This window comes from Anomaloglossus baeobatrachus, chromosome 8 (genome assembly GCF_048569485.1).
Source record: "Anomaloglossus baeobatrachus isolate aAnoBae1 chromosome 8, aAnoBae1.hap1, whole genome shotgun sequence".
Classification (NCBI taxonomy): domain Eukaryota; kingdom Metazoa; phylum Chordata; class Amphibia; order Anura; family Aromobatidae; genus Anomaloglossus; species Anomaloglossus baeobatrachus.
In genome coordinates this window covers 218605414-218630513 of record NC_134360.1, presented here as the reverse complement: position 1 = coordinate 218630513, position 25100 = coordinate 218605414, and the positions used below count along the sequence as shown (strand labels likewise).

The following is a 25100-nucleotide window of genomic DNA, read 5'->3' as shown; positions in this document are numbered from 1 at the left end:
TACCATGCTCGGGTGCTGGGTACTCGTAACTAGTGATGAGCAGGCACTACCATGCGCAGGTACTCTGTACTCGTAACTAGTGATGAGCAGGCACTACCATGCTCGGGTGCTGGGTACTCGTAACTAGTGATGAGCGAGCACTACCATGCTCGGGTGCTCGGTATTCGTAACTAGTGATGAGCGAGCACTACCATGCTCGGGTGCTAGTTTTATAAGAGCAGTGCTACCTTATATTATTTGTCTGCAACCACAAGATGTAGAACCTGCTCATGCATTATATAAATACAGAAGTGTATACACATGTAATTAGACATACAGTATATATCAGTATCATATCACACACCCCTATCACGTAATAATATAAATACACAGGCATCTACTGCCCCCTGGTGGGAGACTTTGGTTTTTATCAGGAGTCTCCTGGATATTTGACATCTCTAAAAAGGAAAAACCATAAGTCAGTGTCTTCTCACCAATCCAGATTGATCCTTTTGTTTCCTCCGGTTGACTAGAAAGCTCATGTCACCCAATAATCTTACCTCCCCTATAGCAAGATCCCCCATATGATGGCTCCATACGGTGCTGCAGATTCTGGGGCAGAATTAGGTCCCTACAGAGGTGCAATAAGGGCTCCGGAGTCGGCAGCATCCTCTCACAGAGGGTATTTGGGCGCTGCTGTTCCGATGCATCTCCCACCAGGTAAATATACTATATATATTTTATATATATTATATATAGAACAGTTCAAGAGGAAAAAGCTGGCCCTGTCCGTAACGATGAAAACCTTCTTCATTGCATATACTTACACCTGTATGTAGAGGGGGGCGGGCAGCGCCTGGCCGGCCATTTGGCACTGACAGGTACCGGTGGATCAGCAGTCGTCCAGGCGCTGCCCGCACTCCTCTGCATACAGGTGTAAGTATATGCAATAAAGAAAGGTTTCATTGTTACGGTCAGGGCCAGCTTTTTCTCTTCTGCGTGGGCATCTACAGAGGTTGATCACCACATAGATCTTGGCTAGATTATGTCCCCACCACTGAGCCTGTGTGGATCTGTGCAGGATCATGTCTCCACTGGTGCTAATTATATATTTTCACCCCCAGTGCACCACACACCGCAGTCTTCCTACTACATCAATCCTTAGAGCGCGGCCTCCTCATGTCTCTAATGGTCGCACCATCAGGAATGACAAAACAAACATTAAAAAGGTCAAATATTTTTATTATAAATCTAAAAACACAGAAACAGGGAAGAGAATATTCTGTGTAAGTGCCACAAGACGAGGCCGGAGACCTCCGAGTCCACAGATGAGGCCGGAGAGATGAGGTCCCGCAGATGAAAGGCTGCAAAGGGGCCGGAGACCGCAGAGTCCACAGACGAGGCCGGAGCGATGAGGTCCCGCGAATGGGAGGCTGCAGAGGGTCTGGCAGTGGTAGAGACTCAGAAGCTCAAATTCCAAGAACTCGCAGCCTCAGTCCACTCCAGTCTGTGCCACGTTATTCAGGCGTTTGTGACCAGTCGGTGGCTCAGCCTCACAAACCTTCATCAGCATGTAGAGTAAAAGTGAAGAGAAACGTCACAGGAGTCAGGAGACGTGGCTGCAAGAGGTCAGATCTCGATGTCACCCCGCTACATCAGGTTTCCACAACTCGGCCGGTAGTGGAACCAGTGCAGCCACCGCCACGTCTGCAGTGCCACATTGCAGCCTTATGTCGGCAGCTTCTCCGGCTTATCAATGAGACAGACAACTGCACACTCCCATAGTTTACATGTAGTGTTTCCGGTGCAGTGTATTCGTGCAGACATTGCAGTCAGTAATGTCCAGTCTCTTATCCCTAGACATCGTACACCAGTGGACTGAATCATGTGGGATTCGGCTAGGTGTCGTAGGACTACAATCTCCAGCATCTCTGGCCGGTTGCAGCAGGGAATGCTGGGAGCCATGTACCTCTCCCTCATAGCGGGTCAGAAGTAAAGAAAGCTACGTCCCTAATAAAGGAAAACTCAAATATCACCGAAACCTCTCTAAAACATAAAAGTCTTTAGCAGCAAGCTTCACCTTCCAGCTACCAGACCCAAGAGGCTTTTATTTGTAAGCCTTCAGAGCCTGCTGGGAGTGGTAGTTCCATACTCATACAGCAGCCATCCACGTCGCACCCCACCGTACACTGGGCCCAGATGAGCAAGTCTGTGGCCTCAGCAGAAGGGAAGCCAAAGCAGCACAAACAAGGGATGGGCAGAGGGATTTTAACATGCCCAATCCTTTTATCTCCCCATCCGATCAGGGACGTCGTCAGGGCCCCCCACATTCACCTCGAATGTGTGTTTCCGCTTACCCCTCAGACTCCGCTGGGATTATGGAGCCGCTCAGCGCCTCACATGAGGATATGTAATACATAAGCATTTGGTTTTACATTTACACTGAAATCACAGCTTTTAGTTACCCACCTCCCCTCCCCCCACACCAGTGGAGACCTATCAGGGATTTACAGAGTCGTCTGGCCCACCAGCAGGCCCAGTGGACCCCAGTATAAAGATTCCCTTGAGTGATTTGGGAGAACGAGCTCAGTTCTGATATAAGAGATAATGTGTCCAGCCAATGTAAGGCCATGATAACACGACTAATCCCTGAGAATCATGTCACATTCAGTCAGAAGCAATGAGGTCCGCACCGCCATGCGCCAGACAGCGAGGAGATCCGCACCGCCATGCGCCAGACAGCGAGGAGATCCGCACCTCCATGCGCCAGACAGCGAGGAGATCCGCACCTCCATGCGCCAGACAGCGAGGAGATCCGCACCTCCATGCGCCAGACAGCGAGGAGATCCGCACCTCCATGCGCCAGACAGCGAGGAGATCCGCACCTCCATGCGCCAGACAGCGAGGAGATCCGCACCTCCATGCGCCAGACAGCGAGGAGATCCGCACCTCCATGCGCCAGACAGCGAGGAGATCCGCACCTCCATGCGCCAGACAGCGAGGAGATCCGCACCTCCATGCGCCAGACAGCGAGGAGATCCGCACCTCCATGCGCCAGACAGCGAGGAGATCCGCACCTCCATGCGCCAGACAGCGAGGAGATCCGCACCTCCATGCGCCAGACAGCGAGGAGATCCGCACCTCCATGCGCCAGACAGCGAGGAGATCCGCACCTCCATGCGCCGGACAGCGAGGAGATACGCACCTCCATGCGCCGGACAGCGAGGAGATACGCACCTCCATGCGCCGGACAGCGAGGAGATCCGCACCTCAATGCGCCGGACAGCGAGGAGATCCGCACCTCCATGCGCCGGACAGCGAGGAGATCCGCACCTCCATGCGCCGGACAGCGAGGAGATCCGCACCTCCATGCGCCGGACAGCGAGGAGATCCGCACCTCCATGCGCCGGACAGCGTGGAGATCCACACCTCCATACCCCGGACAGCGAGGAGATCCGCACCTCCATGCGCCAGACAGCGAGGAGATCCGCACCTCCATGCGCCAGACAGCGAGGAGATCCGCACCTCCATACCCCGGACAGCGTGGAGCGCAATGATGGGTAAAATCAGCAGTTCTCTCTATTACCAATCACAGACAACTCATTCAGGCAGTGAAAGCCACAGGAAAAAAAACGGATGAGGACTCCAGAAGAAGTGTACTAAATGCAGAAAAAAAGGCCACGGGCCGGCGTGTGCGAGAACTGAGGACGAACCGGCATTGGGGTAGACGTCATGAGTCACTGCCATCACAACGAGCCGTTCTGGAAGGGAAAAAGAAACAAAATATACACATGAACATAATTTTGACAATTTCCCCATCTGTCAACCCTTCGTCATCTGTAATATAATGCTGCCATCTGCTGGACGGTCACAGCCACGTTCTCCCTGGGCAGGAATCTGTTATCTTGGGACATGAATCCAGGAGTGTTAACACTAGAACTACTGAGGTAGTCATTTTGACTACTTTGCACCATGTATTTCTATATAGGTGTCACGGGTCCAGTAGTTCTAGTGTTAATGGATCAATCACTCTAGGATTTTATATCCTTGACAGTCATTTTGCTCATTACATTGCTGGGAGCTCTGGACGTGCGATCCAGGTCAGTCTATGGCTCGAGCACGATGATTCTCATTGTATCCTCCGATATAGGAGGAAACCTTCCGGACAGGCAGTAAATCGATGTGTCACTATGTCAGAGCGGAGATACCACTACATGGTAAGAAGTGAATGACTGATCTCCCCCATAGATCACAGCTCATACAGTGCACCTATCCTGGGGTCTAGATTAGGTAATGGAGGGAGGACAGGACATCAGTCAGAAATCCCCCAAACCAGTCAACACTGCACCTAACGATCGCAGATCACTGAGAACAGAAGAACCTAGAGATCCTGCAGGGATTTGTGCCGCTGGCGAGGACAGCGAGAGATCCTTAAATCAAAAGTGCAGCTCTACTTCCATCCATCTAATCACAGGTTACAATATTTTACAGCTACTTAGCTTCGAGTTTTTGCATGGGGTCTCCTTTGGAAACACGATGGGTTTTTACCATTATGTCAGTCAGTGACACTCATGGCACCGCTGGGATGACCGGTAATTGGGATTTGTGGGTACAAATAAATGAAGTTTCTGTATACAACATTTTATCACGCTCTGTATTCTCTTTAGCCCGGACTCGCACATCCGCATTGTGTAGGCCAAGTACGACTGCGCTGTACGGACCGGCCACTGGGCTAGTGCTGTGTTTGGATCAGGAGACCAAGGGCCGGTCCACACATTGCTGAGCGAGTACACACCATGATAATAAATCACGACAGACAGTGATAAGTTGATCTGAAACGTCTGTGCTCCGGCACCTCCGGGTGCTGTAATGGCTTCAGGTGAAGCAGAAATAAGCTGCCCCTATGAAGTGACCCAGAATCCTGGAGGTCGCTGCCGTCCACAGCACATGTACCTGTGTCTGTAGAGAGGCGCCCGGCTCGCAGGAGTCGCTGGCAGAGATTTCCTCGCGCTTCTGATGTCTCCTGAAGACGATGGGCGAATATTACTTGGAGGCTTAGACTGGTCGTTAGGAGATTCTTGATCAGGTCCTAAGAGAAAAATAAACCAAACAAGATATTAAGTCACAGCTTTGCAGAGCGGAATTAACTAATGCAGCAGATAGTGGAGCCGAGGACGGAGGTTTAATTGTACATGGCCAGTCTTACGAGGAAAGCACATGGATTTCAATGGGAACTTGGTAAAGCCTCCTATTGCCTGTGTAGGCGCTGCAGAGCAATTCATCACACTGCAGAGGGCCAGCAGAGGTTACAGCTGGTCTCTGGGGGTCCTATTTGTAAGGAAGGGGGGGTTACCTCTTGTAACAGTGCAGTTCTAGCAATGTTGGTGCCTCGGTTCCTGGGGGTGACGTGACATTGCTGTGTCATCTGCAGCGGCTGAGCGGCCACCCGTCAGCTGCAACACATCAATATTTAGGCAGGGCAGAGGTCCGCACTGAGGAAATCCTAAAGCCTGCAGAGGACAGGCGGCCACTCACTGGCTGCACCCGACAGATAACCGGGTCAAGTCACCGCCGGGGGACAGAGGCGCCATCACCACTAATGATGCCACTGCCGGAGGCGGTTACAGATCTCTTATTGTGGGTCCTGATTGATCAAGCTGGGGTTGTCCGGTCGTGGGGATTATGGACTTGATCAGCCAGATATTATCCTGGCAGGTAGAATATGGTCGAGGCCGTTGTAGGATTCCAATCACGCCTGCCTTGTTCTAGCGGTGCCGTCTGAGGATCTGTTCCTGGCCACAGGATCCAGCGAGCATCTTACCTAAGGCACTTAGGGACTGGCAGTGCTCAGAGCTCCTCCGCTCAGAAAACAAGGTCATGTTCAAGAACTGGTGCTTCAGCCACAGCGCACGATCTTCCTCAAACATTTTTCTCTAAAGAAAAAAAGAGGAAGAAAAATTTTGTGACAAAAAGAATAGTCAAAAGCTTCCATGAAGATAAAAATATGAACCCTGAAAAATCGTTTGCAGAAGCCTAGAACAGTGAATGTAGACATGTTATGCTCAATAAGTGGCGATACCTAAAGGGAAAGAAGCGGGACCCAAGATGTGATGCCATGTGCTAAAACAAGTAAGATCCCTGCCAAGTGACCAGAGGCGGGCAGACTTCTCACCCAGAATGAGCCGCGATTTACAAACCCATCCCCCGACAGAACAGGAAGAGACCTGACCGCTTTAATATAAACTTTTTTGTGCTACAGGTCGGACAGTAAAGTACCTCATGGCCGAGGCGGATCGCAGCTTCGGTGAAGTTCCTCCTTTCCATTTCAAAGTTTTTCTTTTGCTCGTTGAACAGTTTCCATTCTTGCTGGAGCCGCTCCTGGTCTTCTAGGAGGTAGCAATCCTGCAGCAGCGCGGCGGTGTCGTCATCACTCGCCTCAACAACCTGTTGCTGCACACAAAGCGTAGTCATTAGCCAATCTACCCAGATAACGTATAGAAGAGGACAGGTTAGGCTGTGGTGATCGGCAGCGCTGGAGGTTACAGGACTAGTTAATTAGGTAAAAGTTTGATATTTGCCATAACCGGCAGCGGACACAGCCTGAACGCAGACAAGCATCACACACACGTGTACCGCAGAGTGAAGATAGAATGCAAAACTCACGCTGGCGGCTAAAACACAACCATGTGCACACTCCCCAGAGCCGCCAGCCCCGAGAGCCGCAGCATCAATTGTCTGGAAGTGTGCTGAGAACTTTCCATGCACCAGAATCCTGCAGATGGCAGCAGCGCTCCATGGACGTGGCTCCCTGATATCCCCGCATACCGGTCATTGGCGCATTGTAGATACAGATAGTTCAGCTCCTTCATCCACATAACGATCCTCTACTGAGGAAGCGGCTGCTGCAGAACCATGGAGAATAGTAGAAAGCTGGGGATACACACGCTGACGGCCAATGCTCGGATGTCGGCCACCTCTCCCACAATCTCCAGGGAGCAGGGTAAATCACCCGACTGCACATACAAATATTACACAGATACCGCCGCCGAGCAAAATACACAGAACTGAACATATCGATCAGACCCTATCAGCCAGGGATCGTCAGTGAACCTCTTAGGCACAACACTGCTCTATGATCACTGCCGCTACTCCAGCATAGGGAGTAATTCCGGGGGCTTTTAAGCTCCTCTGGCAGAGACTTATTCCCACTGAATAGAAGAGGATATCAGCTGTCGGAGACCACCAGAAGTGTCACTATATTTCTCCGGTTTTTATCTGATAGGTGTGGGGTCCTGGGGTGCAGGCACATTTATTTTGTACTTCACATCTATTCCATTTTCTATCATAGCAGTGTATGGTCAGGCGTGCTGTGGAGCCTGTATACCACGGTGCCTAATGCAGGGTTTCTGAGCCTTTGTGGGTCTCAGGACCCAGACCCCATCGGTCAGCTGCACATTAATAAGTGACTATATAAAAATAAACAGCGCCCTGTAAGTGCTCTAGGCCATATACACGTGTTCTCCGGAGACTCAGGCTCCTGACATATGAGACGACTTTTGGCCTTCGTTACATATTAAGTCTTCAATTAGATTATACTATGAAGGGTCTCACATTTGGAGACATTGAGCCACGATTTGGCCACGGCGCCCGTACCTGTAGCAGGTGCTGCTGGTTCTTTATGGTTTCTTTACAGCTTTGAATTTCTCTTTTGAATTGTTCGAGCTCCATTTCATGATCTTCCTTGGAAATTAAGCCTTTGCGATCTGGAGACGCCACACGGACCTGAGAAGCTGCAGACAGATGACATGTGTACCGTCATTAGGGGCAGCGAGTAATGGGTCAGGCGGGCGAAGTGGAGGCGCACCTTGGTGGTCCAGCTTCTCCACGTGGGTCTTCAGGATGCGCCACTGCTGCCGGATGCTGTTCACCAGCTGCTCTCTCACCGCCTCACATGATAACTCAATAAGGTTGTCCTTGCTGGAGTCGGCAGCGTCGTCTTCTCCATCTGAAAAGGCCTGAAAATGAAAAAGATCAGTCAACAGCAATTCTCACTAACAGCTGCAATAACCGGGTATAGAAAGATGAATGGAGCAGAGCAGAGATTACCGAGCCCAGACTGTCCTCCAGCTTCTCCTTGGTCTTCACTTTCTGGGGGCTGAGGACGGAGATCATTTCTTTTTTCATTTGCTGCAGGACTTTCTTCAGTTCCGCGTTCTCCAACATGAGCTGCTTCTGCCGCTGTTCATAGTCGCCGAGCAGAACCTTGTACATCTCCTCCTCATTCCTGAAAGACCGAAAGAGACTCCTGATGTAAAGCGCTAGTCACACTGTATACTGCGGGAAGATCTCCTGTCTTATAGGCCGAATTCATGGCTGCCACAAGTCTGGAGGACTCCTGTCCATAACTATTGTAAAGAAGGGAATTTTGTTTACTTACCGTAAATTCCTTTTCTTCTAGCTCTAATTGGGAGACCCAGACAATTGGGTTGTATAGGCTGTGCCTCCGGAGGCCGCACAAAGTACTACACTTAAAAGTGTTAAGCCCCTCCCCTTCTGCCTATACACCCCCCGTGCTCCCACGGGCTCCTCAGTTTTGGTGCAAAAGCAAGAAGGAGGAAAAAGAATTATAAACTGGTTTAAAGTAACTTCAATCCGAAGGAATATCGGAGAACTGAAACCATTCAACATGAACAACATGTGTACACAAAAAAACAGGGGCGGGTGCTGGGTCTCCCAATTAGAGCTAGAAGAAAAGGAATTTACGGTAAGTAAACAAAATTCCCTTCTTTGTCGCTCTATTGGGAGACCCAGACAATTGGGACGTCCAAAAGCAGTCCCTGGGTGGGTAAAATAATACCTCGTAAGAGAGCCGTAAAACGGCCTCTTCCTACAGGTGGGCAACCGCCGCCTGAAGGACTCGTCTACCTAGGCTGGCATCCGCCGAAGCATAGGTATGCACTTGATAGTGCTTCGTGAAAGTGTGCAGACTCGACCAGGTAGCCGCCTGACACACCTGCTGAGCCGTAGCCTGGTGCCTCAAAGCCCAGGACGCGCCCACGGCTCTGGTAGAATGGGCCTTCAGCCCTGAGGAAACCGGAAGCCCAGCCGAACGGTAAGCTTCGATAATTGGCTCCTTGATCCACCGAGCCAGGGTTGATTTGGAAGCCTGTGACCCTTTACGCTGGCCAGCGACAAGGACAAAGAGTGCATCCGAGCGGCGCAGGGGCGCCGTACGAGAAATGTAGATTCTGAGTGCTCTCACCAGATCTAACAAGTGCAAATCCTTCTCACATTGGTGAACTGGATGAGGACAAAAAGAAGGTAAGGAGATATCCTGATTGAGATGAAAAGGGGATACCACCTTAGGGAGAAATTCCGGAACCGGACGTAGAACCACCTTGTCCTGGTGAAACACCAGGAAAGGGGTTTTGCATGAAAGCGCTGCTAGCTCAGACACTCTCCGAAGTGAAGTGACTGCTACTAGAAAAACCACTTTCTGCGAAAGGCGTGAGAGAGGAATATCCCTCATTGGCTCGAATGGTGGTTTCTGAAGAACCATCAGCACCCTGTTCAGATCCCAGGGTTCTAACGGCCGCTTGTAAGGAGGGACGATGTGACAAACCCCCTGCAGGAACGTGCGTACCTGTGGAAGTCTGGCTAGGCGCTTCTGGAAAAACACAGAGAGCGCTGAGACTTGTCCCTTAAGAGAGCCGAGCGACAAACCCTTTTCCAGTCCAGATTGAAGGAAGGACAGAAAAGTGGGCAAGGCAAAAGGCCAGGGAGAAATACCCTGAGCAGAAGACCACGACAGGAAAATTTTCCACGTCCTGTGGTAGATTTTAGCGGACGTTGGTTTCCTAGCTTGTCTCATAGTGGCAATGACGTCTTGAGATAACCCTGAAGACGCTAGGATCCAGGACTCAATGGCCACACAGTCAGGTTGAGGGCCGCAGAATTCAGATGGAAAAACGGCCCTTGAGATAGCAAGTCTGGTCGGTCTGGTAGTGCCCAATTGTCTGGGTCTCCCAGACTTTGTCCCCCTCTGCAGCGTCGGAGGAGCTGACAGGAATGGCTGCGGCGTCCTGACGAGAGGAGGGAGCCGTGGGCGTGGCCGAGAAAGTGCGGGAACTGGTGCCCGCACTGTGCACAGTGAGGGGGGTTGGAGTATGCAAATCATACTCCAGCCCTCAGTGCTGCTCGTCCGTGCAGCGTCCCGCCCTTCCCCCTGCCTGTCAGGGCTGAGGGCGGGAGAAAGGGAAAACTAGGCCGCAAGCAAGCCGGGGACTCTAGTATAAGCGTGTCCGCCGTAAAAGCGCGGTACACGCCGAAGTCCCCGGCGAACTACAAGTCCCAGCCGCGCCGCAGTTTCCCATGGCAGCGGCGGTTAGCGCGGTAGCCCCTTCATATAAACACACTCAGCGACGCTGAGTGTGTAATGGCACATTTAACCCGGTCAGCGCCGCGGCCCGGTGCACTAGCACACCCAGCAAAGCTGAGGTGTTGCCGTGCGCGGTCCCCACAGGGATACAGAGTACCTTCACGTAGCAGGGCCATGTCCCTGAACGGTACCCGGCTCCTATCCAGCAGTCTCCACAGGAGTTGTGGATGAAGCACGGTCTCAGTGCCTGGAGACCGATAGGATCCCACTTCGCCCAGAGCCCTGAGGGGGATGGGGAAGGAAAGCAGCATGTGGGCTCCAGCCTCCGTACCCGCAATGGATACCTCAACCTTAACAACACCGCCGACAAGAGTGGGGTGAGAAGGGAGCATGCTGGGGGCCCTATATGGGCCCACTTTTCTTCCATCCGACATGGTCAGCAGCTGCTGCTGACCAATCTGTGGAGCTGTGCTGTGCATGTCTGCCTCCTTCGCACAAAGCAAAAAACTGAGGAGCCCGTGGGAGCACGGGGGGTGTATAGGCAGAAGGGGAGGGGCTTAACACTTTTAAGTGTAGTACTTTGTGCGGCCTCCGGAGGCACAGCCTATACAACCCAATTGTCTGGGTCTCCCAATAGAGCGACAAAGAAATAGACATGTATAATGTAGCCGGCATGGAAAGGGTCATGGGAGATTTTCATTACAGGGGTTTTAAGTTTTCATTTAAATGGAAAGAATTACAGTGGACCCTCGGTTAACGAGTAACCCAGTTAGCGAGTATTCCGCTTAACGAGCAAAGCTTGCTGTAAATTTGTAACTCACTTTACAAGCAAATACTCACCGCACACACTTCCGGTTCCGTACTTCCACCGCGCTTTGACCCTCTTACAGTCCGCACAAACACGCACACATATTATGCTCCCCTTACCTTCCGTTCCATCACCGGCCTCATGGTTCTTGTAGTTCGCCGCTACAGGATGTGATTCGGTAACCATCGTCACGGGGGAGGAACTTCCGCTGTCAGCCGCTACTCAAAGGCAGCGCGCTGACCAATCAGAGGCAAGCGGCTCCTGCCTTTGACGTCAGCGCGCTGGCAGCGGAAGTTCCTCCCTTGTCGCGATAGTTACCCGATACACATCCTGTACCGGCGAACTACAAGATCCAGGAGGCCGCGATGGAACGGAAGGTAAGGTGAGCATAATGTGTGTGCATGAGTGTTTCTGCATGTGTGGAATGCAGAATAGGGGACCAGGATGGGACATTTAACAAGCTGTGGAACGAATTGTCTGCATTGCAATGATTTCCTATGGGAAATGTTGCTTTGCTAGACGAGTAACTTGGTTAACAAGCACACTCCCAGAACGGAATGTTCTCGTTAACCAAGGTTCCATTGTACTTTTTTCCCTGTATTGAAATGCACAAGATGACTCTGCTCAATACATAGCTACGGTAGTATGTATACGGGTAGACGTGAACAACTGAACCTATGCCAACCGGACCCCGTGATATATGCAGTTCCCAGATTAAGTCTCCCTGTTAAGTGAACAGAGGCCAAAGAGAACCGGACCACTGCACATCATACTCTGGCAATGTGACGGCATTTCTGGGCTGCAAGTAAAGTGCTTGGAATGGATAGCTGCCAGAATGGACCCGTGCGCTCTGTGCTCGTGGCCCATAGGTGAAAGCATGGACCCGTGCGCTCTGTGCTCGTGGCCCATAGGTGAAAGCATGGACCCGTGCGCTCTGTGCTCGTGGCCCATAGGTGAAAGCATGGACCCGTGCGCTCTGTGCTCGTGGTTGATTTTCCACAGGTTTGTGTGTAGAAGAAAAAAAAATAAAAATATAAACCCCACAGAAACCCCCCCACAGACAGACGTGTTTCAATGACCGGAGTCCCGGCTCCTGCACCTGGGCGCGTTAAACTGCAATCTGCGGACGTGACCAATAATATTTTCCCATCTACGCCTCTATCACTCACTTGGCATCCATTCTGCTGGTCCTCCATGCCATCCTCTTGCCATCAGCTCGACCGACATAGTTCAGCACATCGATGGCTGTGGAATAATCATGAGAGGTATTAATTCGGGAGGGGTTTGAGAAACCAGAAAACTCTTATTCTGTGGCATCACAAGCCTCGCCGTGCACGGTCGGAGCATTTCTAGAGATGTGAACAGATTCGCTCAGGGGCATGAACCTCAGGAGAATAAACCCCTGAATAACGGCTCTGGGTTATAGGGTTTCTCTGACACTTGGCGGCCATCTACAGGATCACGTTTCTTCATCTATCTACAGGCACAGATGCAATAAAACGTCTCAGGAGGACGCATCAGTGTGGAGCTGCATCATTAACAGCATGATACAAATGAATAGTCACCAAAGCAGCTCTAAAGGGGTACTTTACACGTTGCGACATCGCTACCACTATATCGTCGGGGTCACGTCGTTAGTGACATCGCAACGTGTAAATCCTAGATGGAACAATGAACGAGCGCAGAAGCGTACAATATCGCTGATCTGTGTAACGTCGTTAATTTCCATAATGTCGGGTTGACCGCAGGTACGATGTTGTTTGTCCTTCCTGCGGCAGCACACATCACTGTGTGTAAACTCACAGGAGCGACAAACATCTCCTTACCTGCGTCCCGACGGCAATGCGGAAGGAAGAAGGTGGGTGGGATGTTATGTCCCGCTCATCTCCGCCTCTCCGCTTCTATTGGCCGGCCGATTAGTGATGTCACTGTGACGTCGCTGTGATGCCGAACGCACCTCCCCCTTGAAGGAAAGATAGTTCGGCGGTCACAGCGACGTTGCCGAGCAGGTATGTGCGTGTGACGCTGCCGTAGCGATAATGTTCGCTACGGCAGCGATCAACACATATCGCATGTGCGACGGGGGCGGGTGCAATCGCGCTGGACATCGCTAGCCGATGCTAGTGATGTCGCAGCGTGTAAAGTACCCCTAAGAGTTCAGCTCTGCAGCCAATATCAATCCAGGAAAGAATTTCACTGTGGGTCACATTCTGCACAATGCTTTGTATTAGGCTTCGTTCACACAATTCGTATTCCATCTCAGTATTTGTAAGGTAAAACCAGGAGATGTGCAATCAGGAGATGTGCAATAGACACACGGTCGGCTCTGCTGCATTTATCATCCCCTCCTGGTTTGGCTACAAATACGTTAGGAAAAAAAACCTCATCACATACTGAACGTGTGCACGTGGCCTAAGGGGTACTTTGCACGCTGCGACATCGCTAGCCAATGGTAGCGATGCCGAGCGCGATAGTACCCGCCCCCGACGCACATGCGATATCTGGTGATCGCTGCCGTAGCGAACATTATCGCTACGGCAGCTTCACACGCACTCACCTGCCCTGCGTCGTTGCGTCGTCTGGCCAGCGAACCGCCTCCTTCCTAAGGGGGCGGGTGTCATGCGGCGTCACAGCGACGTCACACGGCAGGCGGCCAATAGAAGCGGAGATGAGCAGGACGTAAACATCCCGCCCACCTCCTTCCTTGCCGGTGGAAGCAGGTAAGGAGATGTTCCTCGCTCCTGCGGCTTCACACACAGCGATGTGTGCTGCCGCAGGAACGAGGAACAACATCGTAACATCGGTATTTCCCAATTCATGGAAATGCCGGACCCTACACCGATGATACAATAACGACGCTTTTGCGCTTGTTAATCGTATAAAAAAAAAAGATTTACACACTACGATATCGCCTGCGACGCCGGATGTGCGTCACTTTCGATTTGACCCCACAGACATCACAGCTGCGATGTTGTAGTGTGCAAAGTGCCCCTTAGAAAAGGGTGAAATCTGCGGCAACATCTGCAGCAGGGTGTGAACATGGCTTGGATTGCAAATTACAGCAATGCCCTAAAGTGATCGGCAGGAACGGCCGCGGCTCCTGCACCTACAGATTTTCTTGTCCCTCTTGTCCATCACCAGCTGGTACAGTCGCTCCTTCAGTTTGTTGTATTCCCGCTCCTTCCTCTTCAGGTTGTGATTGTGCTGAGTGGATCGGCTGCTAACGATGTTCTGCAGCTTCTGCACCTGCACAGGACAGAACAGGGGCATTGACGTTAGATCTACCTGCCATTACTGCCATCATACACAGGTCCCGTCAGGCCGGTGCACACTACATACCCCCTACATTCACCCGCGGGGGTCACAAGTCTGTCCCTTACCTTAATGAAGGAGTTTTCTACACAATTTACTAAAAGAAAAACTAATTCCCCTCCTTTACAGTACATTAGCTGCACATTTATCACAGGGAAAGATGCAGATTGTGGAGGCCTGTACTCCGCTTTTGGAGCAGCGGACGCAGCACACGACCTCCACGCCTTTGTGGCAGACGCCCCTTATTGTCGGGTGACCCTCACCTCCTCCTTCTCGTTCTTCAGCAGCTGCAGCAGGCTGTGGTTCTTGCATTGATGTTGTCGCTCTCGCTCCAGGACAGCCGCGTTCTCTCGTTTCATGAGATCCAGTTGATCCTGCGGTTACAGATACATATCAGGGTCTGTGCACACAATGGAGTTGTCGTGTTTGTTTCTGCGCAGATTTGTAACAAACCCTGAAGAATTTCATAGTCCCAGCAGAGAGAAAGATTCCTGAAGTCTCCGCACACGGGGCTTATTTAATCCTTGCAGATTTAAATGTGCAGATGTCCCTCACACTAAGGCGGTGTTCACATGATGCGTTTTATCAGCTTTTATATGCAAATTAAAAGCTACTTCCAGAAATCTATTGCTAGTTTTTGTTCCCTACTGCAATGATAGAATTGACACGCTGTAGTTTATTTGCGTTTTTTTTTCTAGCAACGAAAGAGTGCAAAAAACAGGACCCTGCCATTTCTGGTGAATTAAACTATTAAAAAAAAAAAATAAAAAAACCAAAATAATAATAATGTACTGTGGACAAATTACACAATCTACAGAACCACATCCCCCCGCAAAAAAAAAAAAAGCACAGCACAGCCTAATGAAGGAGGGGGGGGGGGGGGTAACAAAAAAATAAATAAATAATAAAAAAGCCAAATAATACCTTAATGCATTTTTACCCTGTAGATTTTTCGATTGCACATCCCTGTATACTCCCTGTATGAGGATGCACGGTCCAGCGATACCACAGCCGTGCGACACGCGGCCCCGGCCATACTACAGCCGTGCGACACGCGGCCCCGGCCATACAACAGCCGTGCGACACGCGGCCCCGGCCATACCACAGCCGTGCGACACGCGGCCCCGGCCATACCACAGCCGTGCGACACGCGGCCCCGGCCATACCACAGCCGTGTGATCCTCTTGTTCTCACCTTCAGCTTGCTCTGGCCGCTCTGCAGATGCTCCAGGTCACTGGTCATCTTAAGGATCTGCAGCTCTACATCTTCTTGCCTTCTCAGGTCTCGGTTGTGTCGCTGCAGCAGCTCGTGGATACAGTTCATAATGGACACCAGGTGCAGCCGCCGAGCGCCACCATTTTTGGACACTGTTTGCAGTGAAGGAAACCCCAATGTTGTCAGCTCCTATGTGCAGAGGAATCAACAAGGCAGAATGCACCAAGTTACCACATTAAAAGGGTCGACATTACTTTGAGGCTTCATTATTGTGTTTTACATGATGGGTAACGACATTGTATACTGTGACACGACATTGTATACTGTGACAGGAGGAGACTGCGGAGACTACTATTAGGCCGTGGTCACAGTAACATATGACTGGCACCAGTGCAATGTGAGACAATCAGGCTTTGCACTGAGCCCAATGTCAGGTCATGCGGCAGCTCAGATCTGGGATGATTTCCTCAGCTATAATCAGACTCCAGAAAAAACCCTCAGCATGCTGCGATTGTCAGTGAGTCTCATCACTCGCACCCATACAGGTCTATGGTGCATGGGAAACACCTCGTGTCATCTGAGTGTAGTGCCATACACACAGACCGGCAGCGGAGAAGATTGAGGAATAATCTCCCCCTCTCCTCCACAGCTGAGATCTGATCACAGCATAACACTCGATCACAGCAGAGCCCGAGCCGAGGGTCATAAACATATGGCATCCGATGTATACGCTAATATGACCCCAGCCGTGCCTTTAACATGGATTTTACTCCCTTCTATTATATAATAAAACTCAAATATAACCTGTGACCATTCATGCGGATTAATCCTCCGCAGGCGGCGCGGACCAGAGATCGGCTCCTGATTGCAGAGGTTCACGTGTCCCTCTGAAGCGCTATCGATTCCTGGATAACTGCATACACCGCTGCTTCCCAAGATAACAATGCATATAAATGACCCTCATTGTCTCCTCCACCAGTAAGAGTCTAAGGAGAGGACGATCGTTATGGGAACGGCCAGCTTACATTATTACGGATCAGTCATTCTGCCTCCGCTCACTCCTGTATGGAGAGGAAAGTGCCGGTCTGGATACGCCTGCAGATACCCGCCAGGACATGAGTGATTGGTAGTCATGGTGCACCCGTCCTGTACAGGAGCGTTATCCATTTGGACAAAATTTAGACTTCGTTCACATGTGCAGATCCCTCTGGAGGCGCACACAACCGGGCCGGGATCTGGACAGATCAGTGCCTCTGCTCGCCTGCCGATACAGGAGTGCGCAGAGCGGGAACATTCATCCCATCCCTGTGTGCAGAGCGTTCCACCCTGGGCATCTCCACACACAGAAAGGCCGGCTGGTTTATAGAGTTGTTACCCACAGGCATCTGCAAGGACTGGAGACTGATCCCTGCAGCTAAACCCCAAAAAACCTGAATGAAGACGCCAGGCGTTATTGGTTATACGGCTTCTATGATCTCATTGCAAAGAATGTGGCTGGCAATCATCGCTCAGAGCCGACTGTGGCTCCAAGGAAGAAAGCTCGGGGACCACTGCTCGAAGAGATAGGTAAAGCAAGTCATGGTGATAGTACTATGATATGTATGTATGTATGTATGTATGTATGTATGTATGTATGTATGTATGTATGTATGCATGTATGCATGTATGCATGTATGCATGTGTGAGCCTTCCTGCAGGACCCCACCCTTTAACTATCCTCTCCCCCAGCTCGTGATGCCTGACCATGTGACTCTGCACTGGACAGCACCATGCCGCCACCGTGGGCTCACCTGGTCGATGTACGCTATACACTGCTCCACGTTGTCCTCAGTACAGAAGTTTAGCTCTTGGAAGCCTTTGGCCGTGCTGACCGAGGGCTGCAGGAGGGCCGGGGACGTCATTCGGGGCTCAGAGTTATACCGGGAGAAGATTCTGCTTTCTGGAATGAGAAATTATAGATGAGACGAGGCAGCAGGTTCTTACAGGAGATCAAAGGCGAAGTGCTCAGCACCTCAGGAGCGACAAACAGCACAGGGACCGCTCCCAACACAATTATCACTGGCTACAAAGAGCAGCAGCGAGAAGATCAAAATCCCCACTGGGACCAACCTCATGAAGGGCAAGGGTTCGCCTACCCCCACACAAGGGCTGAGGGTCCACCGATACCCCCGCACAAGGGCCCATCGACCCCCCCCCCCTCCCCTCTTCCCCACTCGAGATGAATATTCAGCTGTATATTTCCATGGAAGATTTGCTCCATATTACATCAGCAAAGAAAAGACAGTGTAAAATGAGCAGCAGAACTGAAGCACGCAGGATAGAGCGCGTGCAGGCCGCCGCTCTCACACGCAGGATAGAGCGAGTGCAGGCCGCCGCTCTCACACGCAGGATAGAGCGAGTGCAGGCCGCCGCTCTCACACGCAGGATAGAGCGAGTGCAGGCCGCCGCTCTCACACGCAGGATAGAGCGAGTGCAGGCCGCCGCTCTCACACGCAGGATAGAGCGAGTGCAGGCCGCCGCTCTCACACGCAGGATAGAGCGAGTGCAGGCCGCCGCTCTCACACGCAGGATAGAGCGCGTGCAGGCCGCCGCTCTCACACGCAGGATAGAGCGAGTGCAGGCCGCCGCTCTCACACGCAGGATAGAGCGAGTGCAGGCCGCCGCTCTCACACGCAGGATAGAGCGAGTGCAGGCCGCCGCTCTCACACGCAGGATAGAGCGCGTGCAGGCCGCCGCTCTCACACGCAGGATAGAGCGCGTGCAGGCCGCCGCTCTCACACGCAGGATAGAGCGCGTGCAGGCCGCCGCTCTCACACGCAGGATAGAGCGCGTGCAGGCCGCCGCTCTCACACGCAGGATAGAGCGAGTGCAGGCCGCCGCTCTCACACGCAGGATAGAGCGAGTGCAGGCCGCCGCTCTCACACGCAGGACAGAGCGAGTGCAGGCCGCCGCTCTCACACGCAGGACAGAGCGAGTGCAGGCCGCCGCTCTCACACGCAGGACAGAGCGAGTGCAGGCCGCCGCTCTCACACGCAGGACAGAGCGAGTGCAGGCCGCCGCTCTCACACGCAGGACAGAGCGAGTGCAGGCCGCCGCTCTCACACGCAGGACAGAGCGAGTGCAGGCCGCCGCTCTCACACGCAGGACAGAGCGAGTGCAGGCCGCCGCTCTCACACGCAGGACAGAGCGCGTGCAGGCCGCCGCTCTCACACGCAGGACAGAGCGAGTGCAGGCCGCCGCTCTCACACGCAGTGGCCCGTGTGTAGATGTCCAGCCCACAGCAAACGCTGATGTAAGACACTGGCCGACGCACGTTTGCGCCCTTCAACAATACATCTACAGATGTGCTGCCGAACAATTGACGCAGCGTTACAGCTCACCATATCCAGTGTAATTTATTTAACCCATAAAAGACCAGGCCATTTATCATATATTTTCCTCCGCTTCAAACTGCAACAACTTTTTTTTTTATCCCTACCCCCCTCATTCAACAGCCGTACGAGGAGGAGACTGTTTCCGTTTCATGCTGGTACGACTAGTAATTGTGAATAACTACATACATTTTACCATAACTATACTGGAAAATGAGGGGGAAAACTACAATTGAGGCAAAATAGTGGAGCAAAATGTTGATGGGGAGGGGGGGGGGGCTTAGACAACACCTCAACGTTTTTCATTGATTTTTGTGGACTACCATTTTATCTTATTCAACGTGCAGGAAAAATGACAGACCCTCCTATGTGATGCATATAGAGCAGTCTCATCTCTGTGCTTCCTATGGGATGTATATACAGCAAGGTCTAGGTATATTCAGTAGTCTCAGTATATCCTGTGTGACTTCTATACAGCAGTCTCCGAGCATCCTATGTGATGTACACACAGTAGTCTCAGCATATCCTGTGTGATGTATATATATAGCAGCTTGTGTTTATCCAATTGTAGCATGCATTTTGTAAGTCAATGGGTCCGTTGGGTGGTGGTGACGACATCCGACATGTGTACAGGGCCTAGGTGGGCTTCCCCACTCTAAGTGCCCCAGCAGTCAGTACATGTTAGGGCGTTGCTAATGTACAGGACTCTGAAGGGATAATCTTTGCAGCGACTGTCACATACGGGCATTTAGTCACAAGTTCTCAGTGGAGCTCAATGTACCCATGTACTTTACATTGCACAGTAAGGGGACTTGTACAGTGAATAATGCTCATCTCAGTGGGGGGACATTTATTGAGCCCTTTGTGGATTGTACTAAATCTCATCCACTGATAATGAAAAACTGCCGTGGTAAGTGACCTGGTGTTACAGCATTAGTCTGACTGCCGAGACCCACCAACCGGTTCCCCCTCCCCACCGCGCAATGAATGAGACCACACATGGAATATCTTTCTTTTGTTCTTTATTGAAGGTATCCACGTAACACCATTCAATGTTGATATAAAAGGGGGTTGCTTGTTATTTTGGCCACAGCTTTAACCACAGGCACAAATCCGCCTTAAACCTGAGGGAGGAGGCCCGATGCCTACGGCCGTCCGTGGCAGGTTGGCTCTCACCAAATCCCTCTTCCACCGGCTGTGACTTTGAAATTGAACCATAACCTTTTTCCATAGGCACAAAACCGCCTTAAACCTGAGGGAGGAGGCCCGGTGCCTACGGCCGTCCGTGGCAGGTTGGCTCTCCAAATACCTCTTCCACCGGCTTTGACTTCCGAACTTGTAACAGAACCTTCTTAAGGGAGGGAGGGCGGGCGATGCTCACCCTGAGGGCAGATTGTGGTAAGAGGAAGGAGGGACTCCGGAGGCTGCTTATATGCCCTGGAGGAGGTCCCAGCAGGGAAGGGGGGTCAGCGGGGGGCATTGCACAATGGGAAGGAGGGAGAGGTGACCATGGGGGACGTAACGAGGGGCTCAGCAGTCAGGGGCAGCGGCATCGGCCGCAGTGCCCTGCAGACTGCCGAGACCCACCAACCGGTTCCCCCTCCCCACCGCGCAATGAATGAGACCACACATGGAATATCTTTCTTTTGTTCTTTATTGAAGGTATCCACGTAACACCATTCAATGTTGATATAAAAGGGGGTTGCTTGTTATTTTGGCCACAGCTTTAACCACAGGCACAAATCCGCCTTAAACCTGAGGGAGGAGGCCCGATGCCTACGGCCGTCCGTGGCAGGTTGGCTCTCACCAAATCCCTCTTCCACCGGCCACGGAGTGGCGAAGGCCCAAGCCTGAGCTGCGACCCCCACACAGGGCCCTTATGGCCCGCTCAACCCCGTCCTTACTGTCCGACAGGAAATTGTCTAGGCCTATATCATTAAGGCTAAAACCATCCTCTAGCACCAAACGGCTGACCTCTGATTCCAGCATCTCGTGTCCAGGCACTATCCCTCTTCCTGACGCTATAAATTTGGCGATCTGCATATTAACGTGTTGCCTTGACCTTTCCACAGCTGCTATGTTCCTTGCCCCTGTACAACTCAATCTCTGTAATATACTGGACCGTACCCCACTACGTTGCTAAAGAAGCTGCTGAACTTATCTAGGAAAGAAGCTGCTGAACTTATCTAGGAAAGAAGCTGCTGAACTTATCTAGGACCACTTGCATGACCGCGAGCAGATCCTGGATCCTCACATTTACCAGGTCATTTCCACCCGTGAATGACCAGCACTACTAGGCCAGTGGCTACTCTGGATATGCTCACTACCACGGGCAGGACCTGGGCCCAGGCCAGGCCCCGAACTCTTCTCCAGTGAAACTTGAGGTCACAAACTCCCAGCACGCTTCCACCCGGTCTCGACTCAGTCCGCCGTGCTGCCCAGAATATGTGTGAGTGACCTAGGATCCAGATGCTAGGTCTCGACAGATCTAAAAGAAAAACGGTTACCTCTCTTGTATGCAAAACATTTTCCATCATCGTGTCAGCAAACATCATTGTATTAATGTTTCTTTAGGTTTGAAGGTGTTTAGATAACCGAAATGATATACATATATTTATTTAACAATTTATTTTATTTTATTTTTTTTTTTTTTTTTTTTTTTTTTTTTTTTTTTTTTTTTTTTATGTGTAATATATAAACGTGCCAAACAGTGGACAACTGGTGGCAGGGAACTACAGGACTGCACGGATAGGTATGAAGCTGGCCCTTGCTGCCTCGGTTGTCGTGTCGATGCGGAAGGAGTGCATGCCATAATCTCCTGGTTGTAGGTCCAGGTAGGAAATAGACATTTTAAGCAATGCCGAAAGTTGTGTCACCGTGAGCGGGATCACTCTGCGTGCTCCAAGAAGAATTTGTTGGGAACCCAAGACTCTAAGTGTCGCTGCAAGGTAAGGATGGGACATAGGATACCTGAAAACGGGAAAATAGGGAACCAAACTCCTCTACCGAGCTGATCTATTTTGGAGCGCCTTATGCGAACCCGTACTCCACCATTGCAAACTATAACATTGTCGCGTAACAGACCACCGGTGCGACCTAGGGACCTGCTAACTAATTCGCTGACCGTCAAGGCTCCGAAGAATGCTAGCGAGAATGCGGCCGAGAACAAGAGCACCTCGCTGTCATTGGTGCAAACGTCACCTAGCTGGTTTATTGTGCCGGAAAGGATGGCGAATGAATTGGCCTTCCTGTTCTCCGTGCACCAGCGCTTTCAGCCTTTAACGGCCTGTTTGAACAGAAAGGCCTTGGTGCCATCGGTCCATCCACGAACCTGAAAGTGAGAGGCTATTCCTGCAACCCGCTACTACGCTACTGTGCCCGGCAAGCCACTGGTATGTAGATGCGTTATGTCTCGAGCAACGGAATTGCTAAGAAAAACCGCGGACACCTGGCTAGGCAGCGGTTGAACTATATTGAAATCATTCGTCCCAAGCCTTACCATACAAATGCCACGTTGATGGGATGCCTTAACCAGCGGAATCAACTGTCCACAGGGACCGTCCAGAGGGACTGTGGACACTTTTGGCCATTGTTGTCAGATTCTGGGTGCAATGCTCGAAACTTCTGAAAATCAAATGCAATAAGGCATCAGCGATAGTGTTATCAATCCCCGGTATGTGGCTGGCCTTGACCCAGATATTATGTTCAAGGCACTTAAGAACTAAGTATCGTAGCAAGCTGATCACCGGTGGTGAGGAAGATGCGAGGTGGTTAACGGCGTGGACGACACTTATGTAGTCAGTCCTGAAGCGGGTCCGATTGTTCGCCAACTTTTCTGCCCAAAGACTTGTAGCTACTATTATAGGGAACAGCTCGAGTAAAGTGTTGTTTTGGTTTTTTTTTTTTTTTTTTTTTTTTTTGTCCACCCAGACAGGTGCCATGTGTTGGGCCAGCGATTAGCGTACCAATTGGGACCAAGGTAAACGCCGAATCCGGTGGACCCGGCAGCATCCGAAAATAGATATATCAGCGCTGGAAACTTTCTGTTCCTGGAAACATGAACGCCCATTGTAAGTAGCTATGAAGGACCTCCATACACCGAGCTCCTCACGTAGAGCGCTGGTGATGCAAATCCTTTGATGGGAGGCAGTTATGCTCCTAGTGGCCAGGCAGAGCCTCAGGGAAAAGCCCCTTCCCATGGACATGACTCTAAAGGCGAAGGCGAGCAAGCCTAATAGAGATTGCATTTGCGCCAGGGTTACCTTACGAACCGCGCAGAGCCCGTCAATGAGCGATGTGGTTTTTTCAACCTTTTCGAGTGGTAGCCGAAACATCATGATAATTGAGTCTATTTCGATTCTCAAATGAAAAGGCAGGTCACATGGCCAACTGTTTTTTCGGCCAACAGCGGAAACCCAAACTTGTCCGCTATGACCTGGACAGATTTTAACGCGCTTGAGCATGCTTTAGAGTTGGTGTGGGAAAACGAACAAGAAATCATCCAAATAATGGGTGACCAATTTATTCTTTGCCACGTCCTTAACCACCCATTCCAGGAAAGAGCTGAAGAGCTCGAAGTGTGAGCAGGATATGGAGCAACCCATGGTAATTCACATGTGGTAACAGAATTTTTTGTTGAAATAGCGCCCTAGCAGGTGGGACAATCGGGGTGCACTAGTAGCGGGCGAAAGGCAGATGCTATGTCCGATTTTGCCATTAGTGCTCCTTACCCTGCTTTTCGCACCAGTGCGACCGCTTTGTCAAAAATGCGTAGGAAACTGCTCAGTCCTCTGTGGGGATGCCGTCATTGACTGACCGCCCAGCCGGGAAGGACAAGTAGTGTATGAGGCGAAATTCACCCTTTTCTTTCTTAGGCAATATCCCTAGGGGTGAAACGCGAGGGTTTAAGAATGGTAAATCTATAAATGGGCCTGCTAGTCGGCCTAACGCCACTTCCTTCAGTAGTTTGTTCCCCAGGACCTGTGGGAGGTCCCGGGCCGATTTGCGGTTGGGGGCGAAGGTTGGTTCTGAGGAGAACATAAAGGGGGATAAAGAAACCGTGGTTGAAACCGTCCCTAATAGCGTTGGCCGCAGCCTTATTGGGGTAACGTTCTAGCAATGGCTCCACCACGTGCACGTTCACTGGAGTCTTTGGGACTTGGTGGTGCATTTTTAGTGTGATGCCAGTCTGGTTGCTTATCGCATTTGGAGGAGGTGTGATTGCCTCCGCACGATGAGCATTCGTGCTTGTATTTGCGGAGTCCTTGAAACCTGCGATGGGCTTCATTGAAAAGCCAACAGTGACCTGGTCTGCGGACATTTGCAGCTCCAGGTGTAGCGTGGTGAGAGGAAAAGTTTGGTGGGCCTGGAAACGACTGGTGGGACTTTTGCGCCATCATAAGCCACGAATCGGTGGCCTTAACTTCCCAACGGTTGGAATGCCAAGCATCTTCTAAATTCTTCGTCGTACTTCCACCAATGAGAACCGACATGGGTTTTATAGGAGTTGAAAATGGTATTGCAGTATTTTGCGAATTGACTCTCTTTTCTTTTTTGACTGTGTTTTGCTCCACTGATATTAGGGAACAGATATCGACGTATTTGTTTGCGCGAATTTTTATTTATATTTTTTTTTTTTTTTTTTAACTGTATCTGGTGTTAGGTGAGTTCCCAGCTGTGATACACAGCAGTAGAACACGTCCCTGTGTAAGTCGGGCGCTGCTGCGTTACATCCTGATGTTGTACAAACGCGGGGTTAACCAGAGCTACTCCTGATGGTGTTAACAAGATCGCCCAATAAAAGTGGCGTACGTTTTGCGCCATTTTCCGAAACCCGTTGCGTTCTCATTTTGTTGATCCATGGCGCAATGACTGCTTATTTTGCGTCTCGAGTTTACATTTTTTAATGGTACCATTTTGCGCAGATGCTACTTTTGATCGCCTGTTATTGGATGTTACGCAAAACATGCGGTGACCAAAAGCGTAATTTTGGGTGTTTTGTGTTTTTTTTTTTTTTTTTTTTTTTTTTGCTGCTATG

At 51.0% G+C, this 25100-nt stretch overlaps 1 protein-coding gene across 5 annotated transcripts in view; it reads right to left on the bottom strand.

Moving 5' to 3' along the window:
- Positions 1-1204: 1204 nt before the first annotated feature.
- SSX2IP (SSX family member 2 interacting protein) overlaps positions 1205-25100 on the bottom strand; it is a 36686-nt gene continuing 12790 nt past the window's right edge. For 4 of the 5 annotated variants that reach the window (XM_075320207.1, XM_075320209.1, XM_075320210.1 and 1 more), the window contains exons 3-14: positions 17483-17631; positions 15672-15881; positions 14741-14851; positions 14276-14411; positions 12335-12410; positions 8086-8263; positions 7844-7994; positions 7633-7769; positions 6256-6429; positions 5801-5912; positions 4933-5068; positions 1205-3740 (exon numbers count right to left, since the gene is read on the bottom strand). In XM_075320207.1, coding sequence (XP_075176322.1) covers positions 3710-3740; positions 4933-5068; positions 5801-5912; positions 6256-6429; positions 7633-7769; positions 7844-7994; positions 8086-8263; positions 12335-12410; positions 14276-14411; positions 14741-14851; positions 15672-15881; positions 17483-17631 — 1601 coding nt within the window. In that variant the 3' untranslated portion in view covers positions 1205-3709. The remainder of the gene's footprint in view (positions 3741-4932; positions 5069-5800; positions 5913-6255; positions 6430-7632; positions 7770-7843; positions 7995-8085; positions 8264-12334; positions 12411-14275; positions 14412-14740; positions 14852-15671; positions 15882-17482; positions 17632-25100) is intronic. The other variant, XR_012724953.1, reaches the window with a different exon arrangement.